Source organism: Gekko japonicus, unplaced genomic scaffold (assembly GCF_001447785.1).
Source record: "Gekko japonicus isolate JY-2015 unplaced genomic scaffold, Gekko_japonicus_V1.1 scaffold1746, whole genome shotgun sequence".
Classification (NCBI taxonomy): Eukaryota; Metazoa; Chordata; class Lepidosauria; order Squamata; family Gekkonidae; genus Gekko; species Gekko japonicus.
In genome coordinates, this window is record NW_015159767.1 from 369,521 (window position 1) to 385,964 (window position 16,444).

Here is a 16,444-nt window from a genome sequence, read left to right on the forward strand (position 1 = left end):
TGGCTGTTTTGAAATCTGGAAGCCATCCTGCCCCTTTATAAACTTCTTGAAAGACCTGGGCAAAGCTGTCTAATCGTTTGAGGTTGTAGTTCCTTGGTCATCAGAGCCTCACCACAGGTATGGAGGACCCCAGCAACTTCCCCCCCAAAACGCTCCTGTCTGAAATTCCTTGAGGTCTGCCCCTTTAACTGGCCTCTTAAAGGGGAAGTTATAAACGATGGGCAAGAGAAACGTTCCCAGGGGGGTTATACACAAATTTCAAAAAGGCTGCTTGCTGCATGGCTTCAGAAGCTTCTTAAAAACAATGTGCCGTATATGGAGGTTAAATAATAATCCACCGACAACCCACAACGTAAAACACAGATCGTTCCCTGGTGTATGCCTTTAAGACATGTCTCTTAAAGGAGCAGTGCACATCTTTAGCATATAAAAATGGCAAATTCCTCTGAAGTCTTTTTAAGAGAGTTGGTTAAAAGACGTGCACTGTTGTGAAGCGTCGCGTAAATAAGCAAATAGAATAGAAACGTTTTCCAAGGCTGCAGTTGGTCGCTTGAATTGAGCTCACTAGGGGATGCCTTTAAGTGCCCTTTAAAGGGGAGGTGCACAATTTTTTAAAACTTAACTGCGTTCACTACAAGAAGTAGGAGAGTGTGCCTTTTTTTCGTCCCCCCAGCTGGTGTCTTTTACAGCTTCTCAAAGTGTGGGCATATCTTTAAACTTGCACAAAGCATTCCCTGTAAAGAAACATTCCAAGGTCAGGGCCTCTGAAAAGGTGAGGCAGTGTAATAAATAGTGAAGGCAGTATCTTTGAGCCAGCAGTCTGCTGCTTTTAAATCTTTAAGGTGGTGGTGTGCGCAAAGGGCAAAGTGGTACCTCTCAAAATATCTTTTCAGCTACAGCAGAGGTCCAAAGGTCTCGGCCTACAAAAAATATGTCCGAGTTCACAAACACGAGAGTTACTCTTCCGTCTACTGCCTTTAAACGTTTCGAGGGACACAAGAAACACAAATCGAGGATGAAAGAAGTCCTGAGGCTTGCGACAGAAGCATTTCCCCGTGCCCGTCTGACACCTTTCAGCATTCTTGAAAGTGAAGCTCAAAATTATGGCAGATAAATAAATTTCTTACGAGAGTGCCAGGGAAATTATCTCAGAAAGGTGAGAGGCACCAGAGTCCAGACAACAAGCAGTCATCTCCAACTCATATAAATCCTTTCTTGAGTACCTTAAAGGTTTCTCTAAGACTGGTGTTTTTAAAGGTCTTAAAAGTCTGACGGAGGACAAAATGTGTAAAGCTGGTTTGGTGATGCACCGAAGCTGACTAGGCAAGCCAAGGAGGATTCTGGGAGTCTTGACAACAGTCCCTCCCTTGGGTCAATATGGCCGTCTTCCCGAGCTCCGTGCCGGCGGGGTCATTCCTTGTCGTCTCGGAGGCAATCGAGGGAGGAGAAATGAGGCTCATAGCACGGAGAGGTCGTTACAGGATTTTGACCTCTGCTTGAAGAAGCGTCCGTTTCGGGGCACAAGGCTAGAGAGGAAGCGCTTGGCTTTCTTGGTGATGCTCTCGCGGCGGCCCCCGGCCCCCTCACTGCCAAAACGGTCTCCCTCACGTCGGTGCCGGCGCAGTCGGATCTGGCGCACAACACCTTCGAAGAGCTCTTGGGTATTGTGATGTAAGGCGGCCGACGTCTCGATGTGCTTGCAGTTCATCATCACAGCCAGGCTCCGGCCCTCTGGACCCAGGGGGGGAAAAAGAGACGGATCTCAGATCCTTTTTCCTGACTCTTCCCTATGAGGCACAAATCCCACCCACAGTGCACGTGTTCCCTCTAAGCTGAGTTAGTGTGAGCTAGCTCACAGCTTTCTAGCCTCCGGCTCACACATCTCAGCTCCGGAAGGAGGGCTCCAGAGCAAACTAATTGATGCAGCGGCCAAATCGCTGGCTCACAACTTTTAATGCCAGTAGCTCGCAAAGTAGAATTTTTGCTCACAAGACTCCACGGCTTAGAGGGAGCATTGCCCCCAACAAGCAAATGTGTTTCAGGTAGTACCATTTACAGTAGAGGGGAGGAACTTACCCTCTCTCGAGACCTCCCTGGACCGTGCCAAGTCACTCTTGTTCCCCACCAGGATAATGGGGGGATCAGTTCGGGGGCTCTCCGCCCGAAGTCGCAGGAGAGTCGGGGGCACTCGGGTGAAGCTGCGTCGATCTGTCACGGAGAAAACCACCAGGAAAGCGTCTCCTGTCTGCAGGCAGGACTCCTGCATCCATCCTCCCGGATCTCCCTGCAGAAAGATGTCAGAGAGGGAGAAGGGGGTGCCTGTGTGTTTGTAGTTTCACATTTGTGCCACCCACGACCACATTTCCTCCTTATTTATAGGAGCTGTTCTAAGTGTCATGCAGTGAAGGATGGGGGTTTTTTTGTTAATTAATCATGTAAGGTGTACTTGGTTATGTCTCTTACATCCATACGTAGATGAGTGCAATTTTTCTGAATACCGCCTCCCCCAATTCTTGCTGATGTGTCATAGCCAGTGTTCCCTCTAAGCTGAGTCAGTGTGAGCTAGCTCACAGTTTTTTTAGCCTCCGGCTCACACGTTTTTGTCTCAGCTCAGGAAGGATGGGGCTCCAGAGCAGACTGATTTATGCAGCAGCCAAATCGCTCGCTCACAACTTTAATGCCAGTAGCTCACAAAGTGGAATTTTTTGCTCACAGGACTCCGCAGCTTAGAGGGAACATTGGTCATAGCCGGCACTTTCGTACAGCATGTATGGAAAATGCCGGCCGCTAGTTTCTTTCTGGAACAGACACTCCTCTTTGGTGTCGATCCCAGCTGCCTTCGTTTTTGTACACGGGTGTATTAAAAGTACGAAAGTATATTATTATTTTGTGAAAAATAATTACAATTGTTATTTGAACCCCCAATTTTGTCATCTGTTTTTTTGTTTAAACTATTGGCTAAACGTCTCAGCTCTTGGATGCCGCAGTTGCTACAGACTGTTTCTTTATAATAATGTAATGAAGAGGGGTAGAATTACATTCCCTACCTATATCTACGAGTAAAGGGGCTAGTTTGATAGGACCACCCACAAGGGTTGTCGTCCTCCAGGTGGGGCCTGGGGATCTCCCGCTTTTACAGCTGATCTCCAGCGAATAGAGATCAGCTCCCCTGGAGAAAATGGTTGCTTTCAAGGGTGGGCTCTATGGCATTGTACTATGCTGAGGCCCCTCCCCTCCCCAGACCCCGCCCTCTCCTGGCTCCACCCCTAAAGTCTCCAGGTAGTTTCCAACCCAGACCTGGCAACCCTATCCAGATGGAACCTGGAAATCTCCCACAACGACAACGGATCTCCCAGACTACAGAAATCAGTTTCCTTGGAGGAAATGGCTGCTCTGGCGGGTAGACTCTATGGCACTAGACTCCGCTGAGGTCCCGCCCCAACATAAACCGTGCCCTCCCCAGGCTCCTCCCACAAATCTCCAGGAATTTCCCAACCCTACCCCCCACAGCTCTCGTCAGATCTTGGAAACTAAACAGAGTCAGCCCTGGTTCGGGTGGGAGACCAACAAGGAAGTCGAGGCTTGCTGCACGGAGGCAGGCAACAGCAAATGTCCGGTTTGTCGCTTGCCTTGAAAACTCCAAGGGGTCGCCATAAGTTGGCTGTACCCACAGACAAGGTGGGGGGTGGGGGCTTGAGTTCCTTGGGGCCTACCCCCAACGTGTGAAAAAGCACAATTCAACCTGAGGATGGTCAAACAAGAAGATCGAATCAGTCAATCCTAAAAGAAATCAACCCTGACTGTTCCCTGGAAGGCCAGATAATGAAACTGAAGCTCAAATACTTTGGCCACCAAATGAGAAGGGAGCACTCCCTGGAGAAGACCCTGATGCTGGGAAAGATTGAAGGTCAAAGAAGACGGCAAAGGATGAGATGGTTAGACAGTGTCATCAATGCAACGAACATGAAGTTGAGCAAACTTCATAGGGCGGCGGAAGACCGGAGGGCCTGGCGTGATCTGGTCCATGGGGTCGTAAAGAGTCGGACTCAACTGTGCGACTGAACAACAACAAACAACAAGGGACTAACAGTGTCAGTCAATTGGGGGGCGGGAATAAGTCTGTTGAAGCCCCTCGATTTAGGGAACTGTGGCGGGACGGGATTTCCAAATTGTCACTGTCCACAGTGGAAGAAGAAGAGATTGGATTTATACCCCACCCTTCACTCGGAGTCTCAGAGTGGCTTACAAACTCCTTTCCCTGCCTCTCCTCACAACAGACACCCTGTGAGGTCGGTGGGGCTGAGAGCGCTCTTTCCAGAACTGTCCTTCAGAGAACAGCTCTGACAGAACTACGGCTTGCCCAAGGTCATCCAGCAGTTGCTGGTGGAGGAGTGGGGAATCAAACCCGGTTCTCCCAGATTAGAGTCCGCGCACTTAACCACTACACCAAACCGTGAGCCCTTAAAAGCCCCCGGTTTATTGTTTTACATTTGACATAGGGTAGTCTCAGAAAAAGCAGAAGAGGTTTTCATACCCTGCTTTGCTCTACCTTAAGGAGTCTCAAAGTGTCTTATAATTGCCTTTCCCTTCCTCTTCCCACAACAGGCACCCTGTGAGGTAGGTGGGGCTGAGAGAGCTCTGAGAGAACTGTGCCTGGCCCAAGGTCAACCAGCAGGCTTCATGTGGAGGAGGAGGTGGGGAATCAAACCCTCCGGATTAGAGTCCACCAGTGTTCCCTCTAAGCTGAGTTCGTGTGAGCTAGCTCACAGTTTTTCAGCCTCCGGCTCACACATGTTTGTCTCACCTCAGGAAGGAGGGCTCCAGAGCCAACTAATTGATGCAGCAGCCAAATCACCTGCTCACAACTTTTAATGCCGGTAGCTCACAAAGTAGGATTTTTGTTCACAAGTCTCCACAGCTTAGAGGGAGCACTGTCCCCACCACCCTTAATTTGAAGTTTCAGGCTAGGATTACAACCTGTCAGTTCAAACTGACCCTCTCAAGATTATTGTTGTGAGGATTAAGCGGTGGAGAGGGGAACCAAGACTAAACGCCACTCTCGAGGCCCCCAATCAGGGAGAAAAGGAGGCTATAAATAAGAAGAAGTGATAAGCAAATAGGAATTGATTCATTCACCTAATCAGGAACTGAGCTGCAGAAACCTGAACTGGGGGGGGGGGCTCTCCAGCTTCCCTCACCCCCTTTCAAGTTTCCCAACAGCTGACAGCACGCCACGTATTTGTGTCTCTCTCCCGCCTGCCGCTCTCACACCTTCCGAAAACGCCGGGCCCGTTTCCACATCTCTTTGTGTATCCGTGCACGGTTGTGGCACCCCCACCTCCCTGAAGCCTCAGGGATTGTGTCATCTGATCTGGATTTGCATACATTTGCATGCCACCCCCTTCCACGCACACCCACGCCGGGGATGCTGCGAAATGTTGGGCCACAGTCCCTATACATCGACGCGCTCTCCATCTTCGAACGAAGTAAATAACAGCAGACGCCTCCATATGGCTATTTCGCTTTGCATATATATATTTGAAATAAATCTGTATATAGCCCGTGTAACCCCCCCACACACACACACATACATAAAGAACGCTAAACCCGTCGTGAAAATAAACGGGGATCTGGCAGAGGTTTTATTCTGGCGTGTCCTTTCCGGCACTGACGGTGAAATGTGCCGTCAAGTCACAACCATTCTGGGATTCCCAAGGCAAGAGGTGAGCAGAGGGGGTTTGCCATTGCCTGCCTCTGCATGGTCATCCCGGTTTCCCTCGCTGGTGCCCGGTTCAGATTCTAACCACAACCAACCCTGCTTCACCTTCCAAACTCTGACAGGAAAAGGAGAGCCTGTTTAAACATACTAGCTACTTGAACATTCCACGCACGAAACTGCCTTTTACACTGGTCCATCGAGAGAATGTCGGATGAGAGCGCTCAACATTATGCTCAGCATTCCACAATTAAAGATACACCTGTCCAATCGGCTTCCAATTCCGACGCATTTATTTCATGCACTATGTCGTCCCGTTCCCCCCCCCCGCATTAAACCCAAACAAATGGTCACCACATAACCTAAGCTTGTTATTCCTGTTTGGTCCTTGAATCTGTTGAACATCTTCATTGTGCTGCATTGCTCATTTACTGCTCATCCTTTACCTCTATGCCTGGACTGGAAATTCCCATTTCATTGTATCTGACCTTGAATAAAACTCTGTTGGTCTTAAAGGTGCCGCTGGACTCAAAAAATGGTAGCCATATAAACTAAGTTTGTTTTTCTTGTTTGGTCCTTGAATCGGTTGAACATCTTCATTATGCTGTATGCTCATTTACTGCTCACCCTCTACCTCTATTGTTGGGTGATAGTGAGATATTGAAAAAATGGTATTTAGCAGAGATAAGATAGTCCTGCAGAGCCAGAGTAAAACAATTCAGACCGAGAGTCCATGTGTGATTAAAATATAAAGTTTTTACTAAATTCTAGCATGGGAAGGGTAACTGGGATGAAAATAACAACAGAGCATAATTGGCTACATCCTTACTCTACAAAGACAAAACTGGAAGAGAAGAGATTATCGCTGCTCTTCTTCTTCTTCTTCAGAACACCAAACAAAGACGGGAAGAGAAGCCATAAAATGGTAATACACCTTGACACTTTAGTCCCAATCAAATTCCTAGATCAGGGAGAAAATTCCTGGGCTTTCTACATCTAAAGAACATTGGTTACATGAGAAACATGTGACTTCCTGTGAGTAACATAAACAAACATTTAACCCCAGATATACTGAGTGTTTTCAACTTGTAATACCCAACATCTATGTATGGACTGGTAATTTCCATTTCATTGTATCTGAAGAAGTGTGCGTGCACACAAAAGCTCACACCTTGAATAACAATTTTTTGGTTTTAAAGGTGCCTGATTGGACTCCAACTCTGTCCAGAAGAGAGCCATATCGATCTGCAGGACACTTAGATCTGAGTCCAATACCACCTTAGAGGCCAACAAGAATTTTGGGGTATAAGCGTTCGAGAGCTCTCTCAGAAGTATCTGATGAAGGGAGCGTTGACTCTTGAAAGCTTATACCCCCAAAATCTTTTTGCTGTCTAAGGTGCTACTGGAACGGAATCTAGCGTGTACATCTTATTCTCCACCCAGACCAGCAGCGGCTCTCCAGGGTCTCAGGTGGAGATCTTTCACATCACCTGCTACCTGATCTTTTTTACTAGACATGCCGGGGATTGAACCTGGGACCTCCTGCATGCCAAGGAGATGCTCCGTCACAGAGCCACAGCCCCTACCCCTATATCAACTTAGTAATCACTCAGAACTGGATCCCATGGAAGGTGGTGGCAGATATTGGGAAGGTGGTGGCAGATATTGGAAGAAGTTGAATAGGTCCTAGAACAAGTTAATCCTTCGCAGAAATCACAATATTATAGTTTTATTTGTAAAGAATGGATCTTATAAAATATTGAAATGTAGTTAGTACCTTGCCCAGAATGTTTGTATAGTGTTGTTAATTTGAAATCTTTATTATTGTGTTGTTAATATAGCAAGTTGATGTTAATGTATAGTTAATGTTTATATTGGAAATTTAAAAAATTATAATAATAATTTTTAAAAAAGAACTGGATCCCATGAATCTGTTCTGCTAGCACAAGGACCAGTTTGGTGTAGTGTTTAAGAGTGCAGACTGTAATCTGGGAGAAGTGGGTTTGATTCCCCACTCCTCCACATTCAGCTGCTGGGGTGACCTTGGGTCAGTCACAAGTTCCCTCAGAGCTGCTCTCTCAAGAGCAGTTCTCTCAGAGCTCTCTTAGTCCCACCTGCCTCACAGGGTGCCCGAGGGGAAGGGAAAGGAATTTGTAAACCACTCTGAGACTTTGAGTGAAGGGCAGGTTATAAATCCAATTCTTCTCCTTCTTCTTCTTCCTCACAGGGCATCTGTTGTGGGGAGGTGAAGGGAAAGGAGTTTGTAAGCCGTTCTGAGAATTATAAAACAATCATAAGCAGTCATAAACATCATAAAGTGCTAGTGACAATGGTAGTAATAATAGTAATATTGCACATCAATGGTGGAAACATCATAATAGAGTAGGCATAGTGGGATACAGTCTATGTTGATGTTCAGCTCATCTTAATCTATATATGCCGGCAGGCACAGGCTGCTGGTGGCAATTGCAGGGGAACAGGGCCTTATCACAGTTCAGTTATTAGATGCGGCTCTTTGATTAAAGGCCTGGTGGAAGAGCTCCGTCTCGCAGGCCCTGCGGAACTGTCCAATCTCCTCCTCCTCTTCTTCTTCCCCTGACACGTCTTGTGCCACTGCTAGTCAGGTCCGTAGCTACAGTGGGGCATCTCAGAGCTAGGCCTCCTGACTTACTGGCATAGCCCCCCCCCCGACATCCCATCTAGCCCAGGGCTCCTGAGCAGCAGTAGGTGTGGGGAAGGAGCCACGTATTTCTTTAATTCGACTAGCCAGTGCCCCCTGAGAAATTTAAATCCCCCCTGACTTTAAAAAATCCTGGCTGCGAGCCTGCTGCTGGTGGAACAGATTGATGGGTTCCAATGCTCAGTCTCCTCACTGGGAATTTCCACCTTTGTATTGTCCTCACCGTTCTCTCCCCTGCCCCCAGCAAGTAATCAAAACAACAACCAAAAGCTATGTTAAGAACATAAGAGAAGCCAATATTGGATCAGCCCAATGGCCCATCCAGGCCAACACTCTATCACACAGTGGCCAAAAATACCAGGGGCCATCAGGAGGTCCAACAGTGGGGCCAGGACACTAGAAGCCCTCCCACTGTTGACCCCCCCCCAAGCACCAAGAATACAGAGCATCACTTGCCCCAGCCTGAGAGTTCCTACCTATACCTTGTGGCTAATAGCCACTGATGGACCTCTGTTCCATATGCTTATCTAATTCCCTCTTGAAGCCGTCCATGCTTGTAGCTGCCACCACCTCCCGCGGCAGTGAGTTCCATGTGTCAATCCCTCTTTGTTCTGTGCCCCAACTCTCAAGGGGAGGATGACAACCCGTCTGTCCTCAGTTCAAGGGTCACTCTAAGAGAGTCTTCCTCCTCTTGCTCTTCATAGGTTACTCTCCTACCCATGCCCATTTCCAGCTTCTTACCAAGGAGCAGAACCTAACTCCAGAGAAGACCTTTTTAGCGATGGCCTTTGGCCTCTGCTCCTGGGCGGGTCACCAGCTAAACTTTTCGTGCCTTCACCTCATGTCCTGCAGCCCAGTGTAATGTGGATCGCTCCTAAGCCAAGGGGCTTTCGAGGCCCGTGAGAAGCAGAGGTGCTTTGCAATTGCCTGCCTTCGTGGTCTCCCATCCAAGGACCAACCCTGCTTGACTTCCGAGATCCGACGAGATCGAGTTATGCCAAGCCTTATTCCCTAACAGGCTGCCCCTGTGTCTTCCCAAAACAGCTGCTGAATTAAGCAAGAGACAACCTCAGAATCATAGAATCCTAGAGTTGGAAGGGATCTCCAGGGTCATCGAGTCCAACCCTCTGCACAATGCAGGGATTTCACAAATACCTCCCCCACGCACCCCCAGTGACCGCTGTCCCATTCTCAGATTATGACAAAACATCTCCAGGATCTCCAGCCAAACCGGCCTGGAGAAAAATTGCTTCCTGACCCCAAAGTGGCGACCAGCATTTCCCTGGGCGTGTAAGAAAGGGCCATCTTCTCAAAGACCTGATTGAATAAAAAACATTGTCTGTTGCTTAATTCTCCCTGCTCTTGACTAGAGATGTAAAATTTCCGGAAATTTTGAAGCTCGGAAAAAAACCCGTTTCCCCCCCCATTTTTTTCGGGGGGAAACGGAAATTTTTGGAAAAATTGAAAAAAATGCTACATTAGCATTTCTTTTGTCTTTTCTAGACTGAAAGTCATTCTGTTACTTTAGGAACATAAAATATGACTATGGACATTTTTACTTGGCATGAAATTATCACAACTAGCATATTAAAAATATAGTGTATCCAAACAATTATTACAAACAGAATACCCACCCACATGCAAAAACAAAACTGAAACCTTTTTATTTTCTCGTGACAATAGCACCTCCTAAAGGAAGAAATGCATCTTGTTCTTGCATTGGAGAGTTCAGTTTGTAACCAAGGACTTCCTTGTCCTCAGTGCACAGAAATTAGATCAATCTGGTACCATATATATATATTTTAGAAATGATTTGGAAAATATTTGAACACCTTGTCTTAAAATATTTTATTCATCATGTTAAAATAAAACATTCCATAATCAATTTTTTCCCTTTTCTTTTTTCAATTTTTCGGAAAAAAAACAAAAAGGCTTCAGGGAAAAAACGGGGGGGAAAACAGGTTTTTCCCGAATTTTTCCGGTTTTTTTCCAGGCCTTCACATCTCTACTCTTGACAATCCTTTTCATTCCATCTGATCGAGATGTGGGTTAAGGATGCAAATCATTCCTACCTGGTCCCAAATGTCATACAATATCAGAGTGACCTCTTCATCGTCTACGTCGAATTTTCGTTCGTAGGAATCCTCTGGAGGGGACAAAAGAAAACCAGAGAGGGTTGGGAGCGGGGGAAGACACTGGAATTATTCAAAAGGCACCTTTTCTGGTGGATGCGTTGGAGGGAGGGGGTCCTTCCTAGCGGTAGGAGCAGACTCAGCTGGTGTTACTGCTGTCAGTTCCCTGGATAATCTCTCTGTGATTGTTTTGCAGGACATATGTGTAAGATCCCTGTTTTCATACCAAGGGTTACTTCACGAGTCCCCCAACCCCAGATTGGCCAGTTTGGTGTAGTGGTTAACTGCACGGACTCTAATCTGGGAGAATCGGGTTTGATTCCCCACTCCTCCACTTGCACCTGGCTGGATGACCTTAGGCAAGCCATAGTTCTGGCACAGCTGTTCTTGAAAAAGAGCAGTTTCCGTCAGAGCTCTCTCAGCCCCACCGACCTCACAGGGTGTCTGTGGTGGGGAGGGGAAGGGAAAGGGAGTTTGTAAGCCGCTCTGAGACTCCTTTGGGTGGTGAAGGGTGTTGTGTAAATCCAATCTCCTCTTCTCCTCTTCATCAGCTCTAGGCTGTAATTGATATTCTGAAATAGCCCTGACTTCAAAGCTAAGAAAGGGACGGTTTCTTCGGAACGAGAAAAACGAAATTGTCCTGCAGTCTGTTACCAGCAAGATAGATCTCAGCAGCGGCACAGTAGGAAGTGGCCGCCTGTGCTCTCTGTCGTGCACTACAGTTCACGAAGAACATGCCTTCATTTGTGTGCGTTGCCCGGGCATTGCACTTCTAGAGGCTTGTCAGCTCGGAAGAAGGGCAACACTGAAATTCAGACTAACAAGATTTTGACAAGGCATTCCCCAGAAGGCAAAAATAAGGACAATTTAGCACCCGGGAGAGTCAGAGGGACGGAGCATTTAATGTTGTGCTTTTAGTGGTTTTGAACCGTTTAATTGTGTTTAATTATTCAGCATGAGCTGCCTTGGGGATCCTTCCGGAGAGTCGCCTGGTGTAGAGATGAAGTCCATGAATGAAAATAATTTTGAGGAGAATCGCAGGGCAGCCCGATATTCTAGAAGGACACAAACCCCTTCTCCACACGGCCGAACTGGAGGAGGAGATCGATCGCCTTCTCTTCATGGGGGAGATGGAGTAATGCTAAAGCGTTTAGCCCCGAAAAGGAACAGAACCCTTTCTCCGCCTACATCTGCTCTCATCTCCTGTTCTGTTTCGGATTTTGTAAGGAAGAGAAAAGGGCCCCACCAGGTGAAAGAAGGCATGGGGGTGCCAATCTCCAGGCGGGTCCTGGAGATCTCCCAGAAAGACAACTGGTCTCCAGCCTACAGAGATCAGTTCCCTTGGAGAAAATGGCCGCTCTGGAGAGTGGAGTCCATGGCGTTATACCCTTCCCCGACCCCATCCTTCACAGTCTCCACCCCCAATTCGCCAGAAATTTCCAAACCTGGAATTGGCGACTGTAAAAGGACCACAACCTCCCTTGGAAACTCTGTGCCAACAAATGCATCATGAAACGCAATATAACTAAACAAGATGAAAAGGCAGACAGGAAGAAATCCAACTGGTGATGCTTCCCCCCCCCCATGCTAGGTAAAGGTTTCCCTTGCTCAAAAGCCCAGTCGAATCCGACTCCAGGGGGCGGTGCTCCTCTCCGTTTCCAAGCCGAAGAGCCAGCACTGTCCGAAGACGTTTCCGTGGTCATGTGGCCGGCACGACTAGACGCCGAGGCGCACGGGACGCCGTTACCTTCCCCACCGAAGTGGTACCTATTGATCGACTTGCAATTTCTTGTTTTCGAACGGCTGGGTTGGCAGGAGCTGGGGCCAGAGACGGGAGCTCACTCCGTCATGCGGCACACTCGGGTCTCGAACTGCTGAACTACCGACCTTCCGGTCTGCAGCTCAGCGTCTTAACCACTTGAGCCCCCCCCCCCGTGCTACTAGATCCCAAAGGAGTTGAACATCTGCACAAGAACAGTGCCGGAGGAAAAGATCTCCAAAGGACAGAAATCAGTTCCCTCCGGAGAAAATGGCTGCTTTGGAAGGTGGCGTCTACGGGAACATACCCCATGGAGGTCCTTCCCTTCCCCAAACCCCGGTATCCTCAGGCTCCACCCCTAAATCTCCAGAAATTTCCCCACCCAGCGTTGGCAATCCTGCCTACCACATACCCTGGGGCCCTCCGGCGTCTTTCTTAGCCCCCTTTGGACTCACCTGCGTGCTCTTCCTCATGATGGGAACTCCCTTTCATGCCTCCAAAGATGGCCGCCAACGTACTCTTCCCCACGCCGGTCTCCCCGAGCAGCATGACTTTGTAAGGGCCGCGGCCCCCGGCCGGGCTGGCTCCCCCGGTACTGCTCACCTCCGGGGAGCTCGGGGGAGAGTCCAGTTCCTCCACCGCGGACGCTCTCATCAGCTGGTGCTTAATGGGCAAGGGCATGCTACCCCGCCGGGGCCCGGCGCCCCCTAGTGCCGGCGGCAACGTCATGGTGGGTCCAGTGCTGCAGGGACAGGGGAGGGAGACAAGAGCGTGAGTGTTTTGGAACAAAGGGAGTGTTCTCAAGGAAAAGAACCCATGGCTTTCCCCCTTCACTGAGCACCTATTAGCACAGGCTCCCAGAAGGGCCGTAGATAAGGTCACCGACCTCCAAGAGCGGCCTGCAGATCTACCAGCGGTCAGTTCCTCTGGAGGAAATGGCTGCTTTGGAGGGTGGACTCCTACCCTCTCCAGGCTCAGTCCCCAAATATCCGGGAATTTTCCATCAGGGAGTTGGCGACCTTAGCTGTACAGTATTCAGATCTCATTAAACATCCTGCCAAACGTAGGTTCCTCCTGGTCCTCTCTAGCACAAATACGTGTGGGGAAGGGTATAGAAATGAGGGTGATTTTCGTCCACCATATTTTTATAATGTGTATACATGTGTTGCGTATACATCTATGCCTCCTCTTCTGCCTTTCCTCATTCGTCCACTTCCCATGATACCAGGGGCATAACCAATGCTCCCTCTAAGCTGTGGAGCCTTGTGAGCAAAAATTCTACTTTGCGAGCTGCTGGCACTAAAGTTGTGAGCGAGCGAGCGATTTGGCTACTGCAAAATTAGTTTGCTCTGGAGCCACCCTTCCTGGGCTAGGACAAAAACGTGTGAGCCGGAGGCTAAAAAACTGTGAGCCAGCTCACACTAACTCAGCTTAGAGGGAACACTGGAGAGTATATGTATTCTATGGTGGCTGAGTTGTCTGCCTTTGGAGACATCATGCACTACCTTGGCGTGTCACGTTTAACGGTAAAGCCTATTCCTTCCACTGGCACGCCATACAACATGCAAGAGACGCAGCCAGGGTTGTGCACCGATCCAGTAACATGCACTCTCGGGGAGCACTGATGCGCGCGCACACACACATATACCATTTTCCCTGGCTAGCCAGACAACAATGCGTGTGCTTGAAATGGCAACTGCGCTCATCCAGAGAACCTTCCCCCTATGGGGACTGAGGCCTGGGCAGAAGAAGCCGCTATTCACTGAAGGGGAGTGTGCCGAATGCACACTGGCGCATCTGTTGCACAGATTAGCAGCACGAAGCGGCGCATGCAGACTGCCGTCGGATTAGAAGCACGCCAATCCTTTTGTCTCGCTTTCCCTCGCTCTCGCACACAATAGACTCAGAGAGTGAAAAGAAGACATCGCCAACCTACACATCTCCCCCACCCCCCAAACACATCTTCCTACACCCCGCATTATAAACAATGACAAACGTATAGGCAGAAACGGCTCGGCTGATGTCAGTCGTCTGAACCGTATCCTCACTGGACCTCGGCTGTCTGAAGGTGTCCACCGTATGGCGGACCCGAAACCCCCTCCCTTCCCGGGTTCGTCCAAATATACCTGGCCGGAATTGCCCTGTCTGTCAAGCGCTACAGTCTTTCGGAGAAAGTCGCTTCCTCTGCACCTTCTTCCCAGCGCTCTGAGACTGGAAATATCATCACACAAGACGGGGGGGGGGAGGATAAGGTTGGGAGATCACGACTCTCGGTTGTTGCCAAATCGCTGCAAAACAGCCCTGGTGTGCTGCAGCAGCGTGGGCCTCCGAAATCACCCTGGGGGTTGTGGCATGGCCTTTGTAGCTCATCAGCGACTTTGTGGGGTGCGAAATCAAGGAAGCAGACTCCACGCCAGTGCTCTCTCTCTCTCTCACAGGCACCCCGCCATGCCGATCCCAGTTCGGAGAGAGGTGCCTCTGCTTTCCCATGTTCTGTTCGTGCCCACGCCGGCTGGCACACTCCTCGCCGTGCAGCCCTGTTGACTTGGCACCTACCGCCTCTCGCAAAGACATCTGTTGGAGAAGTCTCCCCCAAAGGCACAAGAAACCTGCAAAGGGAACAGCCGCCCACCCAGGGCTGCACCCCTGGCTCTCCCCCCAAACCGCCTAGACCCTCCTGGTACATCCCACCCCCCAAGCACTCTCCAGGGTTCCCTCTAAGCTGAGTGAGCGTGAGCCAGCTCACAGGGTTTTCACCTCCGGCTCACACCTTTTTGTCTTAGGTTGGGGAAGGAGGGCTTCCAGGGCAAACTAATTGGTGCGGCAGACCAAATGGCTGGCTCCCAACTTTCGATGCCAGCAGCTCACAAAGTAGAATTTTGGCTCAGGAGACCCCACAGCTTAGAGGGAGCCCTGATCTGTCAGCCAGTGTTCCCTCTAAGCTGAGTGAGTGTGAGCTAGCTCACAGTGTTTTAGCCTCTGGCTCACACGTTTTTGTCTCAGCTCAGAAAGGATGGCTCCAGAGCAAACTGATTTATGCCGTAGCCAAATCACTCGCTCACAACTTTAATCCCAGTAGCTCACAAAATTGAATTTTGGCTCACGAGACCCCCACAGCTTAGAGGGAGCCTCGATCTGTCACCCTTGGCTCGCCTTTTGCTTCCTTGGAAGAAGGGGCAAAGCGGGGAGCCTGCCCCCCTGTGGATCTCCTGGTTCCCTCTGCACCCTCAGCCTCCCCAAAGGCCAGCCCCACTCCACTTTAGAAAATGCCTCCCCTCCCCCACCCAGAGTCGCCCCCAGCTTATTTTGCACCCTAGGCGAGGATCCCTTCTGGCGCGGCAAAGCGGGGAGCCTGCCCCCCTGTGGATCTCCTGGTTCCCTCTGCACCCTCAGCCTCCCCAAAGGCCAGCCCCACTCCACTTTAGAAAATGCCTTCCCCCCACCCCCACCCCGCCCTGGTCAGGTCACCCATGCTTGCAAACGGGGCGCCCTTCCGCCCACCCCCGGGACTCACCCGTTTCCCAGGCAGCGGGGTCCAAAGCGGGCCGGTGCCAGACGGGGAGGGGACCCCGGGAAGTGCCCACACGGCTCCCTGCTGCAGCCCAAATCTGGAGGAAGGGGGCGCAGCCGGAGGGATGCGCGTGGATGATGCTAGGCAGGGGGGACCTGGGCAGGGGGTGTGTTTCTGGAGAGGGGGGGTTGGGGGGAGGCGGAGGGCGACGGGGAAGTCGTCGAGGATTGGAGGACGGCCGGGGAGAGGGCAGGGGGGGAGGGGGGCGCAGAGCGCAGGGGAGGGAGGGAGAGGTGGCGAGTTAGAAAGCCAATATGGGGACTCGCCCGGGATTGATCAACGCGGCGACTCGGGCTAGAGGCCCCTGGAGGGATCCAGAGGCGCAGGAGAGCGAGAGAGCGAGAGAGCCGGAGGAGGAACGGAGTTCACTTGATGTCCTCCGCCCACGCCCTGCCAAAAAGGCGATCCAGTGAGGGATTGCCTCTGTCGATGGGCGATGTGAAACCACGAAGGGATAATGTCACGTTATTCCTAATTTACAGAGATGTGGCTCCGGCATCTTCCCTAGCAACTCAGTGTATCTGGATATGATTTTTCTATGATCGCTCATTTTTTAATTCGAAACAGGGATGTACTTTGTACTTTT

General features: G+C 50.0%; 1 protein-coding gene across 1 annotated transcript; it reads right to left on the reverse strand.

The window, feature by feature from the left end:
• Nucleotides 1-1,456: 1,456 nt before the first annotated feature.
• On the reverse strand, nt 1,457-13,016 carry REM2 (RAS (RAD and GEM)-like GTP binding 2). The gene is made up of 4 exons (XM_015406384.1): nt 12,743-13,016; nt 10,469-10,542; nt 2,077-2,284; nt 1,457-1,731 (listed from the first exon to the last, which is right to left on the reverse strand). The coding sequence occupies exons 1-4, from the start codon at nt 13,014-13,016 to the stop codon at nt 1,457-1,459; spliced, it is 831 nt and encodes a 276-aa protein (XP_015261870.1).
• Nucleotides 13,017-16,444: the final 3,428 nt, after the last annotated feature.

What these genes read in the sequence shown, in the direction of transcription:
- REM2 (XM_015406384.1), bottom strand. Translation starts at nt 13,016, where the DNA reads ATGACGTTGCCGCCGGCACTAGGGGGCGCCGGGCCCCGGCGGGGTAGC. An exon ending in TGTATGACATTTGGGACCAG is followed by an intron (nt 2,285 to 10,468) that starts GTAGGAATGATT and finishes ATCTTTCTGCAG; the next exon opens with GGAGATCCGGGAGGATGGAT. An exon ending in CAGGGAGGTCTCGAGAGAGG is followed by an intron (nt 1,732 to 2,076) that starts GTAAGTTCCTCC and finishes CCCTGGGTCCAG; the next exon opens with AGGGCCGGAGCCTGGCTGTG.